Source organism: Cnephaeus nilssonii (assembly GCF_951640355.1).
Source record: "Cnephaeus nilssonii genome assembly, chromosome: 6".
Taxonomy (NCBI): Eukaryota; Metazoa; Chordata; class Mammalia; order Chiroptera; family Vespertilionidae; genus Cnephaeus; species Cnephaeus nilssonii.
This window is the reverse complement of record NC_137077.1, coordinates 101,814,893-101,835,469: the sequence shown is the minus strand read 5'-3', so window position 1 is coordinate 101,835,469 and position 20,577 is coordinate 101,814,893. Positions and strand designations below refer to the sequence as shown.

The following is a 20,577-nucleotide window of genomic DNA, read 5'->3' as shown; positions in this document are numbered from 1 at the left end:
TATAATGTCTAGAACTGTTTCAAAATGCTTTAGTAATTAGAAAAGGTGAGGAGTGAAAACAAAAATAAATTCAATATGGAAACTGGTATGGTAACTGATAATTCTGAGTGATAAGTATATGGGGTTTAGTGTAATCTCCTGACTCTAGGTTTATATTTCCTCTTAATAAAATCAATTTGTTTAATCATCAATGCATTCTTTATATATATATATATATATATATATATATATATATATATATATATATATATATATTTATTTATTTCAGAGAGGAAGGGAGAAGGAGAGAGAGAAACATCCTGCATGCCCTCTACTGGGGATCAAGCCCATAATCAGAGTATGTGTCCTTGACCGGAATCGAACCTGGGACCCTTCGGTCCTCAGGCTGACGCTCTATCCACTGAGCCAAACCAGCTAGGGCTAGCATCAATGCATTCTTCATCTATTAGAAAATAAATTAACTTACACTATATACATTTAGCAACATAATTCTAGACCAAGTTTTCAATCTGACTGCAACATGAGAATGTCTGGGTAACTTAAAAAAAACCCACACAAACCAATGCTTAGATCCACTCCAGACAAATTAAACCAGAATCTCTGGGTCTAACTCAGGCTTAGGTGTTTTGTTTTTTTGTAGGGAAAGGCGGGGAAGGAGGGAGAAATGAAAGAGAGAGAGACAGACCAATCAGTTGCCTACTGTATGCACCCTCACAGGGGATCTAACCCACAACCTAGGTACATGGCCCTGATCAGGAATCGAACCTGCAACTTTCTGGTGTACAAGATGACACTCTAACCAACTGAGTGACCTGGTCTGGATCAGGCATATATTTTTTTTAAAAAGGTCCCCAAGTAATTAAAATGTGCAGCCAAGATTAAGAACCACTATTCCATGGTGAAAAGAAATTGACCCCTATGTTTCTAAAAAATGTATTAAACAGATTTTTCATGGAGTCATATCAATGAAAAAAACTTTTAATATTCACAGCATTTATATTAAGCCTTAAAAAACATTAACATTACTCTTAGGGAAATAACTTTTTGGAATACATAACTATAGTATCAGTTCTCTGAATTTATTCAAGAGATATAAAATAAAGCCTACCAAAATATCCCACCCTCTATTTTACCAGTTTATACTGGTACACTATTTACAGTTTACAAAGTATTTTATCTAAAGTCTCTGATTTTCACAACAATCTTGCAAGTATCACTGGTTCTAGTAAATGAAAAAAATTGGGTCTCAAAGCTGTTCAAATGGCTTATGAAAGTCATTCAGCTGGTAGAAGTCAAGTCAGGAATATAAATCCAGCCCCGGCTGGTTTGGCTCAGTGGATAAAGAGCATCAGCCTGTGGACTGAAGGGTCCTAGGTTCAATTCCAGTCAAGGGCACATGCCTGGGTTGTGGGCTTGATCCCCAGTACGGGGAATGCAGGGAGCAGCCAATCAATGATTCTCTCTCATCATTGATGTTTCTATCTCTCTCTCCCTCTCCTTTCCTCTCTGAAATCAATAAAAATATATTAAAAAAAAAAAAATCCAGGTCCTCTGACTCCTAGTCAAATATTCTATCCCAGGAGACTTGGCCTAAAACAAACCTCTGTTCTGGTTCCAGTCATGGGCATCATCAAGTTGATTAACATTATACCTGTACCCATCTTGATGGTGAAAATAGTCATCAGTGCTGAACACAATGCCATCACGACTCTGCCCAAGCAGAATTCTGTTAATAAAAGAAATCATAAAGTGCCATTTATAAAGTGTATAGCCATTAGCAAAACTTAGTAAATGAATTTTAGGTACATACCTGTAAATATATTGCAAACAGAATATAACAGCACAGGAGCTGAACCTTAAAAACCTTGCAGATTTCAAGTATCACTTCACACTTAAATGTACAGTTATAGCCAGTTTCAAAAACTTTTTTTAAAAAGTCTTTCAACCAATCACAAAATTATGTCAACTACTGTCCATGTTTTTCTTTAGTGAATGTGTATTTGGTGTCTAAAATTGCCTAAATATAGTGCAGCAGATAACCTAAAGGGCAAGTAAGTATAAGCAAGCAATTCACCTGTGGAAAACTGTATTTAAACCAGGATAGCGCTGATAAACTAATTTCCATGAAGCACAAATGTAAAACCGACAAGTAGGAGTCAGAAATAGCTTGAGGCTTAATATTGTGAAACAACCAGTGATCCTCCACAGTATGATCAAACTTCAGTTTTTTAAGACATTAAATCAGTAGGGGACATGCAGGAGGCAGCCGATCAATGATTCTCCCTCATCATTGATGTTTCTATCTCTCTCACCCTCTCCCTTCCTCTCTGAAATCACAAAAAAATATATATATTTTAAAATGCCTGTATCAATCCAAATATACCTGATGTCATACCAACCACTTTAACAAAAACAAATTATTAAAGAATACGAGTATTTTCAAAATCATTATAGTCAGATTCCATCAGAATTCTTACAAGTTAAGTCAGATACCAAAATGGATTCTCAGAATGTCAACATTCTGGAAAAATCAAGTATCCAATAAAATTTTTAAAAAACACAAAACTCAGACATAGGCCTGCTGGCCACCTGCTGTGTATATTTTCTAAACAGCTGTTGTTTTGAGAATCTATTACGGGCCAAGCATTTTATATATATCTATGACCTAATCTAATTCTCACAACAACCTTGGTAATTTTATATTAAATCAGAAACGAAAATAATTTCAGAAATCAGGCCACCAGAGTTACATAAATAGAGGTGGAAGCGCCAAAACCATTTGGCTCACAATGATCCCTGGCTCCTGATAGTCATACCCTTGTATAATCCCCTCCTCCAGTACGGGTTGCAGTCAGGGACTAGAGTTTCTTACAGAATATGGCAGAAATGATTCCAAAATGGCAGAGTAAGTGGAAGCTACACTGACACTCTCCCACGACCAAGCTGGAAATACAACTAAAACACAGAAGAACCAACCTGAAAAATCAACTGAGGACTAGCTGGAGAGAACCCTGATAATCAAGCATGATTAAAGTGGAGACCTCATAGAGACTGGTAGGAAGTGGGAGGTGCAAAAGGGCTGCTGGGCTCCCACAGACAGCAGCTGAAGTCCTGGAGGGATATCTCAGCTGTGGAGGGTTCCCACTGAGAACTCTGGGGTCTAAACCCCAAGCTGGGCTCCCCATCCCTGAGCACCAGAACTGAGGAAGGTGCCCACATAACATCTGGCTATGAAAAGCAACAGGGTTGATGTCGGCCAAGAAGAGACAGCTGTAAATGCAGACATCCTCTTAAAGGGTCAACGCACAAAATTTCGTGTGCAGCCACTCACCCTGGGCTATGGCTGAGAGAGGATAGAGTGGACTGGAGCTGTGTCAGTAGAGTCCAGGGTTGGGGGCTCTGGGGTTGGAGCTCTGAAGGCAGCCACCCAGGTTTCTTGTGCTGAGTCATGCTCTCACACTGCAGAGGACATATTTCTCCAAGGGACATCTGCTATCCACATGGTTTTTACTGGGAAGGAAGGCAGTTGCCCCAGCCCTTGGAAGACTTCTTGCCCCACCTAGTGGTTGGTAGCCTCAGGCTAACCAAGGCTGATAACAATCAGACTGTTGGCAGAGAAGAATCTCTGGAGGCTTTGAGTCTTTGCCTGTTCTCCTTCTGGGCCCAGGGCTAGGACAAACAGACCATGGTACACATCGTGGTCCTTTTTAAAGGCACCCAGCCACAGCAGAGGGAGCCACAGCTATGGATTACTGATAGCTCCAAACAGTACTCAGGAACAGCCTCAAACAGTGTCTGACATTGTCCTGCACTAGAGATTGGAAGTAATATCAGATCTACCTAATACACAGACATGAACCCAAACAGACAGCCCAAATGGGGAAATAAGCAAAAACACCTGAAACAAAAGAACAAGAGAATTCTCCAAAAGAAAAGCTAAAAGAAATGGAAATAAGAAATTTATCAGACAGAGTTCAGAATGATGATAGCAAAGATGCTCTACAGCATGAAGAATAGTACAGCACTAATAAAGAACATGGTGGAAGGAATACACAGCAGATTAGGGGAAGATGAGGATTGGATCAGTGAATTAGAAGATACGGTAGAAAGAAATAAATCAGAGAACCAAAAAGAAAAAACAATTAAAAAACAAGAGGACAGCTTAAGGGAAATGTGGGATAACATGAAACAATATTCGCAAAATAGGAATACCAGAAGGGGAAAAAAGTGAGCAAAGGATAGAAAACATGTTTGAAGAAATAATGGCAGAAAATTTCCTTAACCTGATAAAGGAAAAAAGCCACACAAATTGATGAGGTACAGAAAGTCCCAAGCAAGAAAAACCCAAACATGCCCACTCCCAGACACATCATAATTAAAATGCCAAAATTTCAAGACAAAGAGAGAAGCTTAAAGCAAGAGAAAAGCAAACTGTTACCTACAAAGGCGCTCCGATAAGGCTGACACCTGATTTCTCATCAGAAACTAAAGGCCAGAAGGGAATGGCATGAAGTACTCAAGGTAATGGAAAGCAAGGATCTGAAACCAGATTACTATATCCAGCAAGGCTACCATTCAAAATAGTGAAGAAAAAAAAAGAGCTTCCCAGACAAAAAAAAAGGCCTAAGGAGTTTTTCACCACCAAACCAGCACTGCAAGATATGCTAAAGGGACTGCTCTAATGAGAAGAGAGATAAGAATAGGCATAAAAAATTAAAATGGTAATAAATAAGTACCTATCAACAATAACCATAAACATAAATAGATTAAATACTCCAATCAAAAGACATAGGGGAGCTGACCGGACAAAAAAACATGACCCAAATAAATATGTTGTCTACAAGAGACCCACCTCAGAACAAAAACTCACACAGGATGACAGTGAAGAGATGAGAAAAATGTTTCATGGAGATGGAAATGAAAAAAAACCCAAAAACAAAAAAACACACACACACACCTGGGTTAGCAATACTCATATCTGACTGACAAAATAGACTTCATAATGAAGGCTATCACAAGAGACAAAAGGTCACTATATAATACTAGAAGGATCGATCCAAGAAGAGAATATAATCCTGGTAAACATATTTGCACCCAATATAAGAGCACATCCTATATAATAAAAGCCTAACATGCTAAGTGTCCGGTCGTCCAGTTGTCTGTTCAACCAATCAAAGCATAATATGCTAATGATATGCTAAGGCCACTGAATTGCTTGCTATAATGTACACTGACCACCAGGGGTAGACAGTCAACCAGTCAACCAGTTGCTATGATGTGCACTGACCACCAGTGGGCAGACAGTCAACCGGTCGCTATGATGTGCATTGACCACCAGGGGGTAGACGCTCTGACCAGTAGGTTAGCTTGCTGCTGGGGTCCGCCGATCAGGACTGAGCGAGATGGGCTGGACACACCCTGGAGCCCTCCCATGGGTGGCCAACCTCCTGCATCCCTCCCTGGCCCTGATTATGCACTGGTGGGGTCCCTCGGCCTAGCCTTTGCCCGTTCACAATCCGGGACCCCTTGGGGGATGCTGGGAGAGCCGGTTTCAGCCTGATCCTGCAGACTAGGCCGAGGGAACCCACTGGTGCACGAATTCGTGCACCAGGCCTCTAGCCTACATAATAAAAGCCTAAGCGAACGTTATGGTGGAAAGACCAGAATGACTGGTCTCTATGATGTGTCACTGACCACCAGGGGGCAGACACTCAATGCAGGAGCTGTCCCCTGGTGGTCAGTGAGCTCCCAAAGGGGGAGCACCACTCAGCTAGAAGCTTGAGCTCATGGCTGGTGAGCACAGCTGCCACGGTGGGAGCCTCTCTCGACTCCACAGCAGCAGGTGCAGTGGGTCAGGATGAGTATGAGCGGTGCCCAGCCCCGATTTGGGCTCCTCCCTGGCTGCCTGCAGCTTGGCACACGGCTACATTCCCCAAGGGGTCCTGGACTGTGAGAGGGTACAAGCCGGGCTGAAGATGCCCTCCCTGCCCCCAGTGTATGAATTTCGTGCACTGAGCCTCTAGTAAATACATGAAAAAAAAACCTCTACAGCAGCGGTCACCAAACAATAGTCCGTGAGATCCGAAAGGTTGGCGACCTCTGCTCTACAGGACTTTAAGGGAGACACTGACAGCAATACAGTCGTAGTAGGGGCCTTTAATATCCTGCTGACTTCACTGGATAGATCTTCCAGACAAAAATTAACAAAGAAACAGTACCTCTAAAGGACACACTGGATCAGATGGACTTAATTGACATTTATAGAACATTTCACTCCAAAGCTGCAGATTATACATCCTTCTCAAGTGCACATGGGTCATTCTCAAAGATAGACCACATGTTAGGACACAAAACAAGTCTCTGCAAGTTCAAAAATTGAAATCATATCAAGCATCTTCTCAGATCAAAATGGAATTAAAAAATAAATCAACTACAGTAAAAACACTCAAAAACATTCAAACACCTGGAGGCTAAGTGGCATGTTATTAAACAATGAATGGGTTACCAATGAGATCAAGAAAGAAATAAAAAACTTCCTGGAAACAAATGAAAATAAACATGCAACTACCCAAAACCTATGGGACACAGCAAAAGGAGTCCTGAGAGGGAAGTTTGTAGCACTACAGGCCTACCTCAAAAACACAACAACAACAACAAAAAACACACACACAAGAAAAACGAATAATAAACTATTTAACCCTACAATTTAAAGAATTAGAAAAAGAACAAGAAAAGCCCAGAGTAAGTAGAAGGAAGGAAATAATAAAGATTAGAGCAGAAATAAATGACATAGAGACTAAAAGAACAACACAAAAAAAATCAATGAAACCAAGAGCTGGTTCTTTAAAAAGATAAATAAGATTGATGACCCATTAGACAGACTCATCAAGAAACAAAGAGAGAGGACCCAAATTAATAAAATCAGAAACAAAATGGTGAAGTAACAACTGACAACACAGAAATACAAAGAGTTTCCCTCTCACAATCTGGGACCGCTGGCTCCTAACCGCTCGCCTGCCTGTCTGCCTGATTGCCCATAACCCCTCTACCTGCCAGCCTGATCGCCCCTAGCTTGGCCCCCTCCCGGCCTGATCGACCCTAACTTGGCCCCCTGTTGGGTTGATCCCCCCTAACTGCCTCTGCCTCGGCCCCCAGTATGGTTTCCCTCTGCAGGAGGCAACCTGGTGGATCAGGCCTGAGCCTCAGCCCTTCGGCAGATGCCCACGGCTGCCTGAGCCTCAGACCTCACAGCCGTTGCAGCTTTGTCTGGAAGGACATTCACTCTAATTAGCATATGACCCTTTTATTAGTATAGATAAGCTGGACAATGTAGATGAAATGGAAAAATTCCTAGAAAAATACAATCTCCCAAAACTGAATCAGGAAGAATCAGAAAACCAGAATAGTTCAATAACAGCTGATGAAATAGAAGTAGTAATAAAAAAAAAACAAAAACCAGCAAACAGAAGCCCAAGTCTGAAAGGATTCAGAGGGAGGTTTTACCAACCCTTCAAAAAACAACTAACACCTATCCTCCTCAAAGTATTCTAAAAACCACAAGAAAAAGGAACATTTCCAAGCTGCTTTAATGAGGCCAGCATTACCCTAATTCCAAAACTAGATAAAGACACTACAAAGAAAGAGAATTACAGGCTAATATCCCTGATGAACCTAGATACTAAAATCCTCAACAAAATATTAGCAAAACAGATCCATCAATATATTAAAACTAGAGGCCTGGTGCACGAAATTCGTGCACAGGGTGGGGGGGGGGAGGGTTGTCCCTCAGCCCAGCCTGCACCCTCTCCAATCTGGGACTCCTCGAGGGATGTCCAACTGCACATTTAGACTTGATCCCGGTAGGATTGGGTCTAAACGGGCAGTCGGACATCCCTCTCACAATCCAGGACTGCTGGTTCCCAACTGCTCACCTGCCTGCCTTCCTGATTGCCCTTAACAGCTTCTGCCTGCCAGCCTAATTGATGCCTAACTGTTCCCCTGCCAGCCTGACTGCCCCTAACTGCCCTCCCCTGCAGGCCTGGTCCCCCCCCACAACTGCTCTCCCCTGCAGGCCTGGGTCCCCCCCCCCAAATGTCCTCCCCTGCAGGCCCGGTCGCCCCCAACTTCCCTCCTCTGCTAGCCTGGTCACCCGTAACTGCCCTCCCCTGCAGGCTTGATCGCCCCCAACTGCCCTCCCCTGCTGGCCTGATCGCCCACAACTGCCCTCCCCTGCTGGCCTGATCCCTCCCAACTGCCCTACCCTGCTGGCCATCTTGTGGCGGCCATCTTGTGTCCCCTTGGGGGCAGCCATCTTTGACCACATGGGGCAGCCATCTTGTGTGTTGGAGTGATGGTCAACTTGCATATTACTCTTTTATTAGATAGGATAGAGGCCTGGTGCATGGGTGGGGGCCAGCTGGTTTGCCCTGAAGGGTGTCCCGGATCAGGGTGGGGGTTCCCTTGGGGTGTGGGGTGGCCTGGGTAGGGGCCTGTGGTGGTTTGCAGGCCGGCCACGCCCCCCAGCGACCCAAGCAGAGGCCCTGGTATCTGGGATTTATTTATCTTCTATAATTGAAACTTTGTAGCCTTGAGCTGAGGCCTGGGCCGGCCAGGGTGTGCAGGAAGCTTGGCTTCCTCCATTGCCGGGGAAACCCAACCCTCCTGATCGCTCCGTGGCCGCAGCCATCTTGGTACGGTTAATTTGCATACTCACTCCTGATTGGCTGCTGGGCGTGGCTTGTGGGTGTAGCAGAAGTACGGCCAATTTGCACATTACTCTTTTATTAGAGAGGAAGATCATACACCATTAATAAGTGTAAGTTGTTGCAGGGATACAAGACTGGCACAATATTCGCAAATCAATAAATGTGATACATCACATAAACAAATTAAAAGACCTCTTATCAATAGATGCAGAAAAAGCATTCAACAAACTCCAACACCTCCTTTTAGAAACTCTCAGCAAAGTGGAATAGAGGGATCATATTTCAATATGATAAAGGCCATATATGACAACCTACAGAGAACATCATACTCAATGGGCAAAAAAATAAAACCAGCCCTGACCGGTTTGGCTCAGTGGATAGAGCGTCGGCCTGCGGACTGAAAGGTCCCAGGTTCGATTCCGGTCAAGGGCATGTACCTTGGTTGCGGGCACATCCCCAGTGGGGAGTGTGCAGGAGGCAGCTGATCGATGTTTCTCTCTCTATCCCTCTCCCTTCCTCTCTGTAAAAAAATCAATAAAATATATTTTAAAAAAAATAAAACCATTTCCCCGAAGAACAGGAACAAAAAAGGGATGTCTGCTTTCGTCATGCTTATTCAACATAGTACTGGAAGTCCTAGCCACAGCAAACAAAAAATAAGAGGAAATAAAAGGCACCCAAATTGGAAAGGAGGAAGTAAAACTCTCATTATTCACAGATGACATGATATTGTACATAGAAATCCCTAAAGACTCCACTAAAAAACTACTAGATTTAATAAATGAATTTGGCAAAGTATATGGATACCAAATCAATATCCAAAAACAATGGCTTTTTTATACACCAATAATTAATTCTCTGAAAGAGAAGGTAAACAAACAACCCCAATTACCATTTCAACAAAAAATTAAGATACTTAGGAATATACTTTTACCGAAGAGGTAAAAGATTTGTATTCAGAAACTACAGGACATTGAGAAAAGAGATAGAGGAAGATATAAACAAGTGGAAGAATATACCATGTTCATGGATTGGGAGAATTAATATAATTAAAATGTCCAAACAACCCAAGGCAATCTATAGACTCAATGCAATCCCTATAAAATACCAACAGCATATTTCACAGATCTAGAACCAATACTCCAAAAATGTATATGGAACCAAAAAAGACTCTAAATAACTGCAGCAATCTTGAGAAAGAGAACAAAGTTGGAGGAATCACAATACCAGATTTCAAGTTATACTACAAAGGTACTGTTATCAAAACAGCCTGGTACTGTCACAAGAACAGGCATATAGATCAATGGAATAGAACAGAGAACGCAGAAACTGACCCAAGCATTTACGTTCAATTAATATTTGACAAAGGAGGCAAGAGCATACATTGGAGCAGAGACAGTCTCTTCAATAAAATGTTGTTGGGAACATTAGACAGATACACGCAAAAAAAAAAAAATGAAACTAGACCACCAACTTACACCATACATAAGAGTAAACTCAAAATGTATATAAGCCTTAAATGTAAGGCACGAAACCATAAAAATCCTAGAAGAAACCACAGGCAGAAAAATCTCAGACATCTTGCGTAGCAATATGTTTACAGATACATCTCCTAGGGCAAAGGAAATTAAGGAGAAAATAAACAAATGGAACTACATAAAAATAAAAAGCTTCTTCACAGCAAAAAAAAGAAACCATCAACAAAATGAAAAGGGAGACCACTGTATGGGAGAACATATTTGGCAATGATACAGCTGATAAAGGGTTAATATCCAAAATATATAAGGAACTCATACAACTTAACAAAAGGAAGACAACCCAAATAAAAAATGGGCAAAGGACCTAAATAGATACTTCTCCAAAGATAGCCAAGAGACATATGATTTCACTTATATGTGTAATCTAATGAACAAAATAGATCCAGATACATAGAAGCATTGAACAGACTGTGGAATCTCAGAGGGAAGATGGGGTGGGGGTGGGTAGGAAGAGATCAACCAAAAAACTTGTATGCATATATGCATAATCCACGGACACAGACAATAGGGTGCTGAAGGCCTGGGGTGGGGATGAGAGCGGGATAGAAGGTGTTACTAGGGGAAGAAAGGGGGACACAGTAATACTTTCAACAATAAAGATTTAATTAAAAAAAAAAAGAATATGGCAGAGGTGATGAAATTTTGCTTCTGAGTTTAGATTACTGGGAAAAAGTAGCTTCTGTCTTGGGCTCAGGGATGGCTCAGTTTCCCCCATCAAGTTGTGAATCGGTCCAAGTAGCAAAGAACTTAGGTCCACAATCCAAAAGCTCACAAAAAAACGAGTCTTGTCAACAACTTCTGAGAAACCTTCCCAGCAGATCCTCCCCAAGACAAGCCCTTCAGATCAGAACACAGCCCTAGCCAACATCTTGATCACAGCATGTTAGAGACCTTGAACCAGAGGCACCCAGATTCCTGTTCTTTAGAAACTGAGGGACAATACATGTTTGTTGCTTTAACAACTCAGTTTTAGGATAATCTGTTACACAACCATGGATAACTAATGCACTATGTGCTTATACTTTTTCACTTAAGGAACAGGGTTCCTTAAACCCTGTTTTGGGAACCTTATTCCCCAAATGGCCTACTAGGATAGTTAATTTTCATGGTTTATTTATGAAATTTCTAAGAACTGTATATTATTTTCTTAAATACATCCACGTGCATTTAAAACTAGAAGTGATTTTCCCAGAAAAATCTGAGTAAAAACTGACACTTCATGAACCCTTTACCTCCTTATGTACTGAGTGGCCTTGCATACCCATAGCCCAAGACTACTTTACTTGGGCAGTTCACTCTCTGCACACTCCTTGACTTAAGAATAGAAACCTACATAAGGCAAGATAAATCTTTTCTCTGGAGTTTAAACCAAGCTCTCCCTCAAAAGCAGGGGGGTTGGGGGGGAATATCTTCCCATCTCTCTTTAAACTACCATATAGTAGTTTCCCATGCTACTGTAACAAAACACCGCATACTTAGTGGCTTAAAACAATACAGATTTATTATTATCTTACAATTCTGAAGGCTGGAAGTCTAAAATCACTTTCACTGGCTAAAATAAAGGGGTGGCAGGCTGTTGTTCCTCACTGAGGCCCTAAAAGAGAATCTGTTTCCTTGCCCTTCCCAGCTTCTAAAGAACACCTTACGTATCTTGGATCACAGTCCCTTCTTTCATCTTCAAAGCCAGCAGTATAGCATCTTCTCTCCTCTCGGCCAAGTGCTTCAATTATCTTTTCTCTCTGATCAACTCCAGACATTTTGCTAATAATGAAATTAATGGCCTATTTATGAAAATACACTCTCTCATTGGTGAAATCAGTAGAGTGTAAAAAGTGTGGATTAACCCAGCTGGTGTGGCTCAGTGGTTGAGTGTTGACACATGACCCAAGAGGTCACTGGTTCAATTCCCGGTCAGGGTACATACCCAGGTTGCAGGCTCCAACCCCAACAGGGGGGTGTGCAGGAAACAGCTAATCAATGATTCTCCCTTATCATTGATGTTCCTCTCTATCCCTCTCCCTTCTTCTCTAAAAATCAATAAAATAATTTTTTTAAAAAAAATGTGGGTTAGCTAAAATATTTTAGATTTACCCCTCATCCTTGCATGAACAGAGTATAAGAAGCTTGCAAAATCTATAGTCCGCCCTGGCTGGTTTGGCTCAATGGATAGAGCATCAGCCTGCGGACTGAGGGGTCCCAGGTTCGATTCCAGTCAAGGGCACATGCCTGGGTTGTGGGCTTGATCCCCGGTAAGGGGCGTGCAGGAGGCAGCCAATCAATGATTCTCTCATTATTGATGTTTCTATCTCTCTCCTTCTCCCTTCCTCTCTAAAATCAATAAAATATATTTAAAAAAAAATAAAAAAAAATCTATAGTCCACACCCTGGGAATGGCACTCAATGGTTGATCCCTAACCCGTCCTTTGTCCATCCACTGAGTCAGGATTCTGTTTGGCTGTTGCCAACTATAGAAGTAATAAAATTATACCTCTAGAATATTGTTGAAATTGCCTCAAATGAACCTTTCATCAAAATGCTGTTTGCCTAAATGGACGAAGAGCTGGCACTTTAGCTTACTCATAAATATTTAAAGTCTGTACTTGTCAGAATTTAACCCAAGACTGATTTCATTAAAATGTATTAGTAGCCCTGCCGAAACTGGTTTGGCTCAGTGGATACAGCGTCGGCCTGCAGACTGAAAGGTCCCAGGTTTGATTCCGGTCAAGGGCATGTACCTTGGTTGCGGGCATATCCCCAGTAGGAGGTGTGCAGGAGGCAGCTGATTGATGTTTCTCTCTCATCAATGTTTCTAACTCTCTATCCCTCTCCCTTCCTCTCTGTAAAAGAAAATCAATAAAATATATTAAAAAAAAAAGTATTACTAAAGTTGTGGATAAACAACTAAGCCTCAGCCACTTTTAACCAAGTGGCTTAGGTCAATTATCAACAAATAGAAAGGTATTGTGCAGCTGACATTAAATGCAAAGAGTGGTAATGGCAAATATTGAGTCCAGAAAAGAATTACTGAGGGTTGAGCTAAGCCAAAACTTTGAAAAGTGAACATTTAAAGAGAACCTTTGAACAAGGAAAGTCCTTGTTCATGAATGGAGAAGTATTATGTCTCTTGCAGTGGAGGGCAGGTACCAATTCAATGCAGACAGATATACATTGAGTGTCCAGATTATTATGATCTCTGAACACATAATAATCTGGCCACTCAGTGTGTGAGAGAGAGTGTGTGTGTGTGTGTGTGTGTGTGTGTGTTGAGTGTCTGCCCCCTGGTGGTCAGTGCGCGTCACAGTGATGGTTGGCTGGTTGTTCAGGTGTTCGGTTGCTTAGGCTTTTATATATATAGATTCCTCACCAGAGAGTATGTGTCTTTATATCCAATTCCAAACAAACAAACCTGCTTTATTAAAAAACTAAAGGCCCGGTGCATGAAATTTGTGCATTGGGGGAGGTGGTCCCCTCAGCCCAGCCTGCACCCTCTCCAATCTGGGACATCCCTCTCACAATCCGGGACCGCTGGCTCCTAACTACTCACCTGCCTGCCTGCCTGATCACCCCTAACTGCCCCCCCCCCACCAGCCTGATCACCCCTAACCGTCTCTGCCTGCTGGCCTGATCGCCCCCAACAGCTCCCCCCCCACGCCGGCCTGGTCGCCCCCAACTGCCCCTCCTGCCAACCTGGTCACCTCCAACTGCCCCCCCTGCTGGCCTGGTTGCCCCTCACTGTGCCCACCCCCTGCCAGCCTGGTTGCCCCACGCAGCCTGCTGTTCAGTTGTTTGGTCATCCCTCACTAACCCCCCTGCCGGCCTCGTCACCCCACGCAGCCTGCTGTTGGGTCGTTACTATAAGGGCGTCCTGACCAATTTGACTATTACCCTTTTATTAGTATAGATTGTTGACCAAAGAGATATTCTTTAACCAAGCTACTCCAAGTCAGGAGTCACACACAGAGCTATTCATGCATCAGATACTAAAGTAAAGGAGTAGGGAAGAAACACTATCATTGATATCACTAGTTTGTTCTTTTACCAGTTTTAGAAAATTCTCCCAAGTCCCTTAAGTTGAATTTATTCTCTTTAGCCTCTGCTTATTCTATAAAATGAAAAGAACACAACCCATCTCAAGATTTTTATATATCAAAGTACTCTGCAACACAAATGGTAATTTCTACTATAACTTCCATTCTTATAACATATGTACCTAAACCCTTAATAAAATATACATACTACATATAATCAATTTTATCATCTCCCACTATAACTATCTCCCTGAAATTATACTGAATTACCACTATTTTATTCATCTTCAATTTCAACATACTCCAATATGTTGTCCCAAACCTACTCTCTTTCTTATGTTTATTCTAAAACTTAGTCAGCTGTCTCTAGCTAGAAGATCCCTTGGTCAAATTTCCAAATTCCAACTAATACCTTTTTCCGATATTATATTCTGAATCTAGAAAAGTGCCCATGTTTGTGATAACTTCACTTCTAATTTCTATCCTTTCAAAGAACTGAAATTTCATCATTACAAAATCTTCCCTAAAGAGGAATCAAAAGGTAAAGACCTAAAATAAACTTAAAATTTCACAGCTTTGCTGTGAGATATACTTATATGAACTGAATGTGAGATGAGCAATAATAGTTATGCTGACAGGCAAATGAATCAGTCTGTAGTGAGTTTCTTTCTGGACCACCTGTGTCCGGGTGAGGCCATGCGCCCCTGGGTCCGGGGGAAGCTAGATCCCGGGTCCGGGTGACGCCGTGTGCCCCTAAAATAAACTTAAAATTTCACAATGATCACAGCTTACAATCTAGTTTGAAATGTCTATGTCATAAATTTAATCTTACTCTAATTTCTTGCTTCTAAAGAAACTTTTGTTTAGATTGCTCAGGTTTGTCTTGCAAGTAAATATAAAACATTTACAAAATGGTTCCTTGGAATTCTTTATCCTCCCCCCGAAAATACCACATAAATTTTCTTTTTCTCCTTCTCTGGCACAAAGCTTCCATCATCCTACATGAATTGTAAAGAATTTGTATTGTATTTCTTTGTATTATTTTTCACAACTGCAAAAAATGTATTAGTGTGCAACAATATTCTTTTTAAAAAATGTAAACAAAAACATGAATTTGAAATATTTTTGTCAGATAAAACATCACCAGTTCTAACTCCACTAATTCATAGAGGGGTGGGCAAAAGTAGATTTACAGCTGTGAGTGTGATAGTTTACTCTTGTATTATTATTTATTAACTAGAGGCCCAGTGCACAGAATCTGTGCACGGGTAGGGTCCCTAGCGGCTGCCGGCTGCCAGCTGGTGCCTCCCTTCCCCTGGCTGCCTCCCTCCACGGCCAGCTGGGGCCCCCTTTCCCTGGGCTGCCTGCCGCTGCAGCCGGCCGGGGAGGGGCTGGCCAGGGGGAGGGGCCGGCCAGGGGGAGGGGCCGTGGGCGGTTGGCTGGCTGGCCCTGCCCCCTGGTCAAACTCCCAGTTGAGGGGATGTTTTGCATATTAGGCTTTTATTATATAGGATTGTTGTATTATTTTTCCATACAAACAATTGTAAACCTCCTATATATTGCTCATGTCAAACTCCTTTAAATTCAAAGAAACCAAAAACAAGGGTTCCCTCTGTCAGTCAATGGTATGAACAGAGCACAGTGCTTTTTAAACATGCTCAAAATGGTCCGGGTGAGGCCGTGTGCCCCTGGATCCGGGTGAGGCTGGGTCCCGGGCCCGGGTGGGGCCACGCGCCCCTGGGTCCGGGAAAGGCCACGCGCCCTGGGTCCGGATGAAGCTGGATCCCGGGTCCGGGTGAGGCCATGTGCCCCTGGATCCGGGTGAGGCTGGGTCCCGGGCCCGGGTGGGGCCACGCGACCCTGGGTCCGGGTGAGGCCATGCGCCCCTGGGTCCGGGGGAAGCTAGATCCCGGGTCCGGGTGACGCCGTGTGCCCCTGGATCTGGGTGAGGCTGGGTCCCAGGCCCGGGTGAGGCCACACGCCCCTGGGTTCGGGTGAGGCCACGCGCCTCTGGGTCCGGGTGAGGCCATGCGCCCCTGGATCCGGGTGAAGCTGGATCCCGGGTCCAGGTGAGGCCATGTGCCCCTGGATCCGGGTGAGGCTGGGTCCCGGGTCCGGGGGAAGCCGCGCACACCTGGGTTCAAGTGAGGCAACGCACCCCCTGTGTCCGGGTGAGGCCACGTGCCCCTGGGTCCAGATGAAGCCGTGCCTCTGGGTCCGACCGAGACCCAACCAGAGGGAATCGAACCTGCATTACCACCATTTGTCCACCATCCAGAGCAGAGGGGTCAGTGCCGACATGTACACATAAGGAACTGGTGGACATTGATATTGGGTCTCAAAAGAACTATTGGTCCAGAAAGAAACTCACTACAGACTGATTCATTTGCCTGTCAGCATAACTATTATTGCTCATCTCACATTCAGTTCATATAAGTATATCTCTAGTGACACATGATCCCGCTCATCTAGGGGAAATGATGAACAACATAGACTGATGAACAAGAACAGAACCGGAAACAAGGAGGCATCGATTGGCCTATCGGGCCTCAGAGGGAGGATAGGGGAGGGTGGGGGGAGGGGGGAGAGATCAACCAAAGGACTTGTGTGCATGCATATGAGCCTAACCAATGGTTGAGTTCAACAGGGGGTTGGGGCATCCATGGGGAGGGGTGTGGGATGGGAGTGGGGGGATGAGGACAAATATGTGACACCTTAATCAATAAAGAAATTTAAAAAAAAAATAATAAAAAAAAATAATAAATAAATAAACATGCTCAAAATTACTTTCCTTGGGTTATCTCATTTGCTTCTCAAGTATTACTCATTCTATTAACAGACAGCAAAACCTGTCCATGGTCATAAAGTGAAATAGCTGAGTCAAAGCCCAACTCTTCTTAAATAGCTGACTTAAAAGTGAAAGCCAGCACAGTTCTCAAATAGCATTTGCTTTCACCAGTCATAATTACACATGGATTTTTTATTATTAAAATATAATAATGGTGTATTTATTATTAAAGACCTTTGCAAATTATTAATATAGATATGCCAATTCGCCCTTCCTCTATCAGAAAACATCTTTTAAAAATATTTACACTGTCAGATGCCATTTTCAAGAATAAAAATTTTCTACTAGAAACATGAAAGCATTTGTCACTATCACAACTATCATTTATGATTTCAAAGTAATGAATTACCAAGTATTCACTTGGTATCCTTTACTTACCGAGATAATGTTGTTTTCCCAGAACCAGGCAAGCCTCTTAAAAGAATAAGTAACTTCTGTAATTTATTTAATTTTTCCTCTTGAAACTGCTGGTTCATAAACCTGTCTGTTCTATTATACTTGCCCATAGAAGGATCTTTCCAGCATCCTTCACTGGTTTCACAGAAACCATTATTCACATACCCATCTTGTACAGTGTAGTCATTTCCATAGGGAAGATCACTAATGATATTCTCATAGTCAGTATATTCATTGTTTTGATCAAAAGTCAAGCAATTCCAATTAATGTGACAATTATTTACATAACATCCATTTCGAATCTGAGGGCCATGGAAAATATTTGGTAGACTTGGTGGAGCATTTAATCTTTGAATATTTAAATAGTTAAAACTGGGAAGAGGAGGACCTCGGGGTACTATAAAAGAATGCACTGATTGCCATTCAGGCCTGAAGGAAGTAAAGGACACGTCACAAAATGTAGGTATTCCTTGTCCATGACAAGAATATTTGCCTGGCTCATTCCCCACGTTCTGCTGATAACCACAATGTGACTGAAGAACATTAGTAAGATCTCTTTTCTTTTCTTCTTCATATTTGATCAGATCATTATTATGGCCTTGATAATACGAAATACATTGTTCCTCAGAGGGTTCAGTTTCCTTACTACTGCCTTCTAAATCATCTTTTTCATTTTCAAGCTCTTCAATTTCTTTGTAAAACTGGAATAACTCATTATCAATCTCTGATTTTTTGCAGTTAAATTTATGTTTCTCTTCTTGTCCTCTTTTGCCATCTATACCATTGATAGTGTCTGCTTGATTCTTCCTTTCATTACATTTCTTTTCCTGAGTGGGTTTGTAAATGGGTCCTATAAATGCTTTACTTGTGCTATATATCTCATCATCTGTGGATACCAATGGAGGACTTGTTGCCTGTAAAACTTGTGAATCAATAACAGTTGGTCTATCAGCAGGCATCTCATCATGCATAGGTTTCAGCAAATCTGTGGTTTTGGCATTGTCCTCCTGAAGAGAACTATGTCCTCTGACATCAAGGATGGTCAAAGGGATCCAATCATTTCCAACTTTCTCTTGGACTCTGTGAAAATTAGAACTACCATGATGGGGGGAAACAAAAGACTCTTTGGTTAACTTCAATTTTTTATGGCATGGTTCACTTGTTAGATCTTCCCCATATCCCAAGGATTTAGCTTCAATTTCACCATAAGGCATCTGAGGAGCACACAAATCATACAATTAATAGCTAATATTTTAAAAATTCTAAACAAGTTTCTTTGGAAACAAGAAAATAGAAAAAGGCACTTAAGTTTGTGATAGTAAATGGTAACATTTTCCCAAAATACAAAAATTATAAATTTGTAATTTTATAGTCAGTTACTATTTAAGTATTGTTATAATTTGAGAGGGATCTCATTGAAGGTAAGCGTATGTCATTTTTTAAAAAAAGATATACCTCTCCTTTAATCTAAATGACACATTTCTGAACTTAGAGAAGTTAAAAAACTTTATAACTCTGTAAAGTTGAATAAATAACATACATTTTGATGATATGCTATCGTTTAAAAGAAAAAACTACTTTAGCTGCGCTGAAAATGAGACAAATACAAACTTCATTTTTGTTTAGCAAAGAACTTCTGGCAACTCCCCAGATCAAAGCGCTCCTCGGTCCATCTCGAAGGTAAACTGCTTCCTGTGACATTCCGAGGGGCCTCAATAATACAATCCGGAAGCTCGCTTTGCGCAGTTCTTCGTTCTGCCCACTCTGGGGTTCCTCCAACACGAAGGAAAAGGCAGAAAGGCGAACCGGGAACAGGACCCATAGGACCGAGGCCAGAGAAAGACACAAATGAAAGCACGCCGAACAGCACAGCCCTAGCTCGGCCACCGCTCGGCCTCTCGTTTCCTCACCAGAAAGGTCGGGCAAGTCCCAGGCAGAGAGGGGGGCAGCGGTAACGGAGCGCAGCCCGGCACACAACCTGCGCCCCACAGCCTCCCCGGGAGGCGGGCCAAAGTGCGTCACTGCTTTCTCGGTCCCAACAGAAACAAGTTCAGGTTCTGCCGGGAACCCGCGCACAGCTAACGGGAGCGGCTGACCAAGTGCCGGCGAGGATCCGCATCGCCGACATTAGAAGGAAAAAACGGAAAAAGTCACCACCACTACCCCTCCCCCGCCCCCCCCAACACACACACTAGACCCTGGCTGTTGACTCACCTTACCGGACCGCTCCGCATCGACCTCCGCCTGGCAGTAAAACCGTCTTCGGGAAAGACAGGCCTCTGAGACGCTGAAAGACGCGGGAACACGGCCCTAGAGCAAAACCTGGGGGACGGAAAGCCCCGGCCAGAACTACGAGCCACTCCCGTCAGCGCACAAATGGCGGCCACCTCACAGTGACCCAGAAGAAGTCGCGGGCTCGCGCTGGGCATTGTGGGAATTGAAGTCCAGCGTCGCACCGGTCGGCATGTCTCTGCGGACGACTTGTCTCCCAGACTCCATTGCGCCATTAACCCGCTGATTGAGCAACAAACTTAACCCGGAACTGGTTCCTAGAGTGGGGAAGTTACTTAGAACTCCAACTTCAGCCAAGAAAGTGTCATGCTGTGGGATTCACCCTTAAAGGAATGGATAACGTGAGTGTCTGCACCCCAAAAACATACGTAAGCGGCCCTCTGTGCTTTTAAGGCTTTTTACAGAGAATCAGGTTTTTCAAATGAAACTCAACGTTTGGTATCGCAAAGGAGAGCTGCCCTTGTTTTTACGAAAACCATTCAGTAATTGTAGTCTCATGTTCTTCCACCGAAGGAGAACATCGCTGCAGCAGAGCTTATGATAAAATCATGTAGTGTTATATATCTGTTTTGTTTTGGGAGATAAAGACCAATTACTGAGCTTTCCCATTTAAAAGTCAATACATACAGTATGTGAAAAGCGCTTAGAACAGCGCCTGGTAAAAAGAAAGGCTATGTGTTTATTAAATTAGAAATAAATGCCGGTCTTGGTTAGAGCGTCCTCCCGGCATGCCAGGGTTGCAGGTTAGTTAGAGCCCACCCGCCCCACCT

General features: G+C 42.8%; 1 protein-coding gene across 7 annotated transcripts in view; it reads right to left on the bottom strand.

Annotated features, from left to right (window-relative positions):
• N4BP2L2 (NEDD4 binding protein 2 like 2) overlaps positions 1–20,077 on the bottom strand; it is a 79,016-nt gene extending 58,939 nt beyond the window's left edge. For 2 of the 7 annotated variants that reach the window (XR_013813641.1, XM_079773980.1), the window contains exons 1-3: positions 19,730–20,072; positions 17,498–18,729; positions 1,602–1,726 (exon numbers count right to left, since the gene is read on the bottom strand). Coding sequence is in view for 5 of the 7 variants with exons in the window: in XM_079773980.1 (XP_079630106.1) it covers positions 1,602–1,726; positions 17,498–18,729 (1,357 nt within the window). In the remaining 2 variants the exon portion in view is untranslated. Of the gene's footprint in view, positions 1–1,601; positions 1,727–17,497; positions 18,730–19,729 lie in introns of those variants that run through there. The other 5 variants (XM_079773981.1, XM_079773982.1, XR_013813642.1 and 2 more) reach the window with 4 other exon arrangements.
• Between the last annotated feature and the right edge of the window lie 500 nt (positions 20,078–20,577).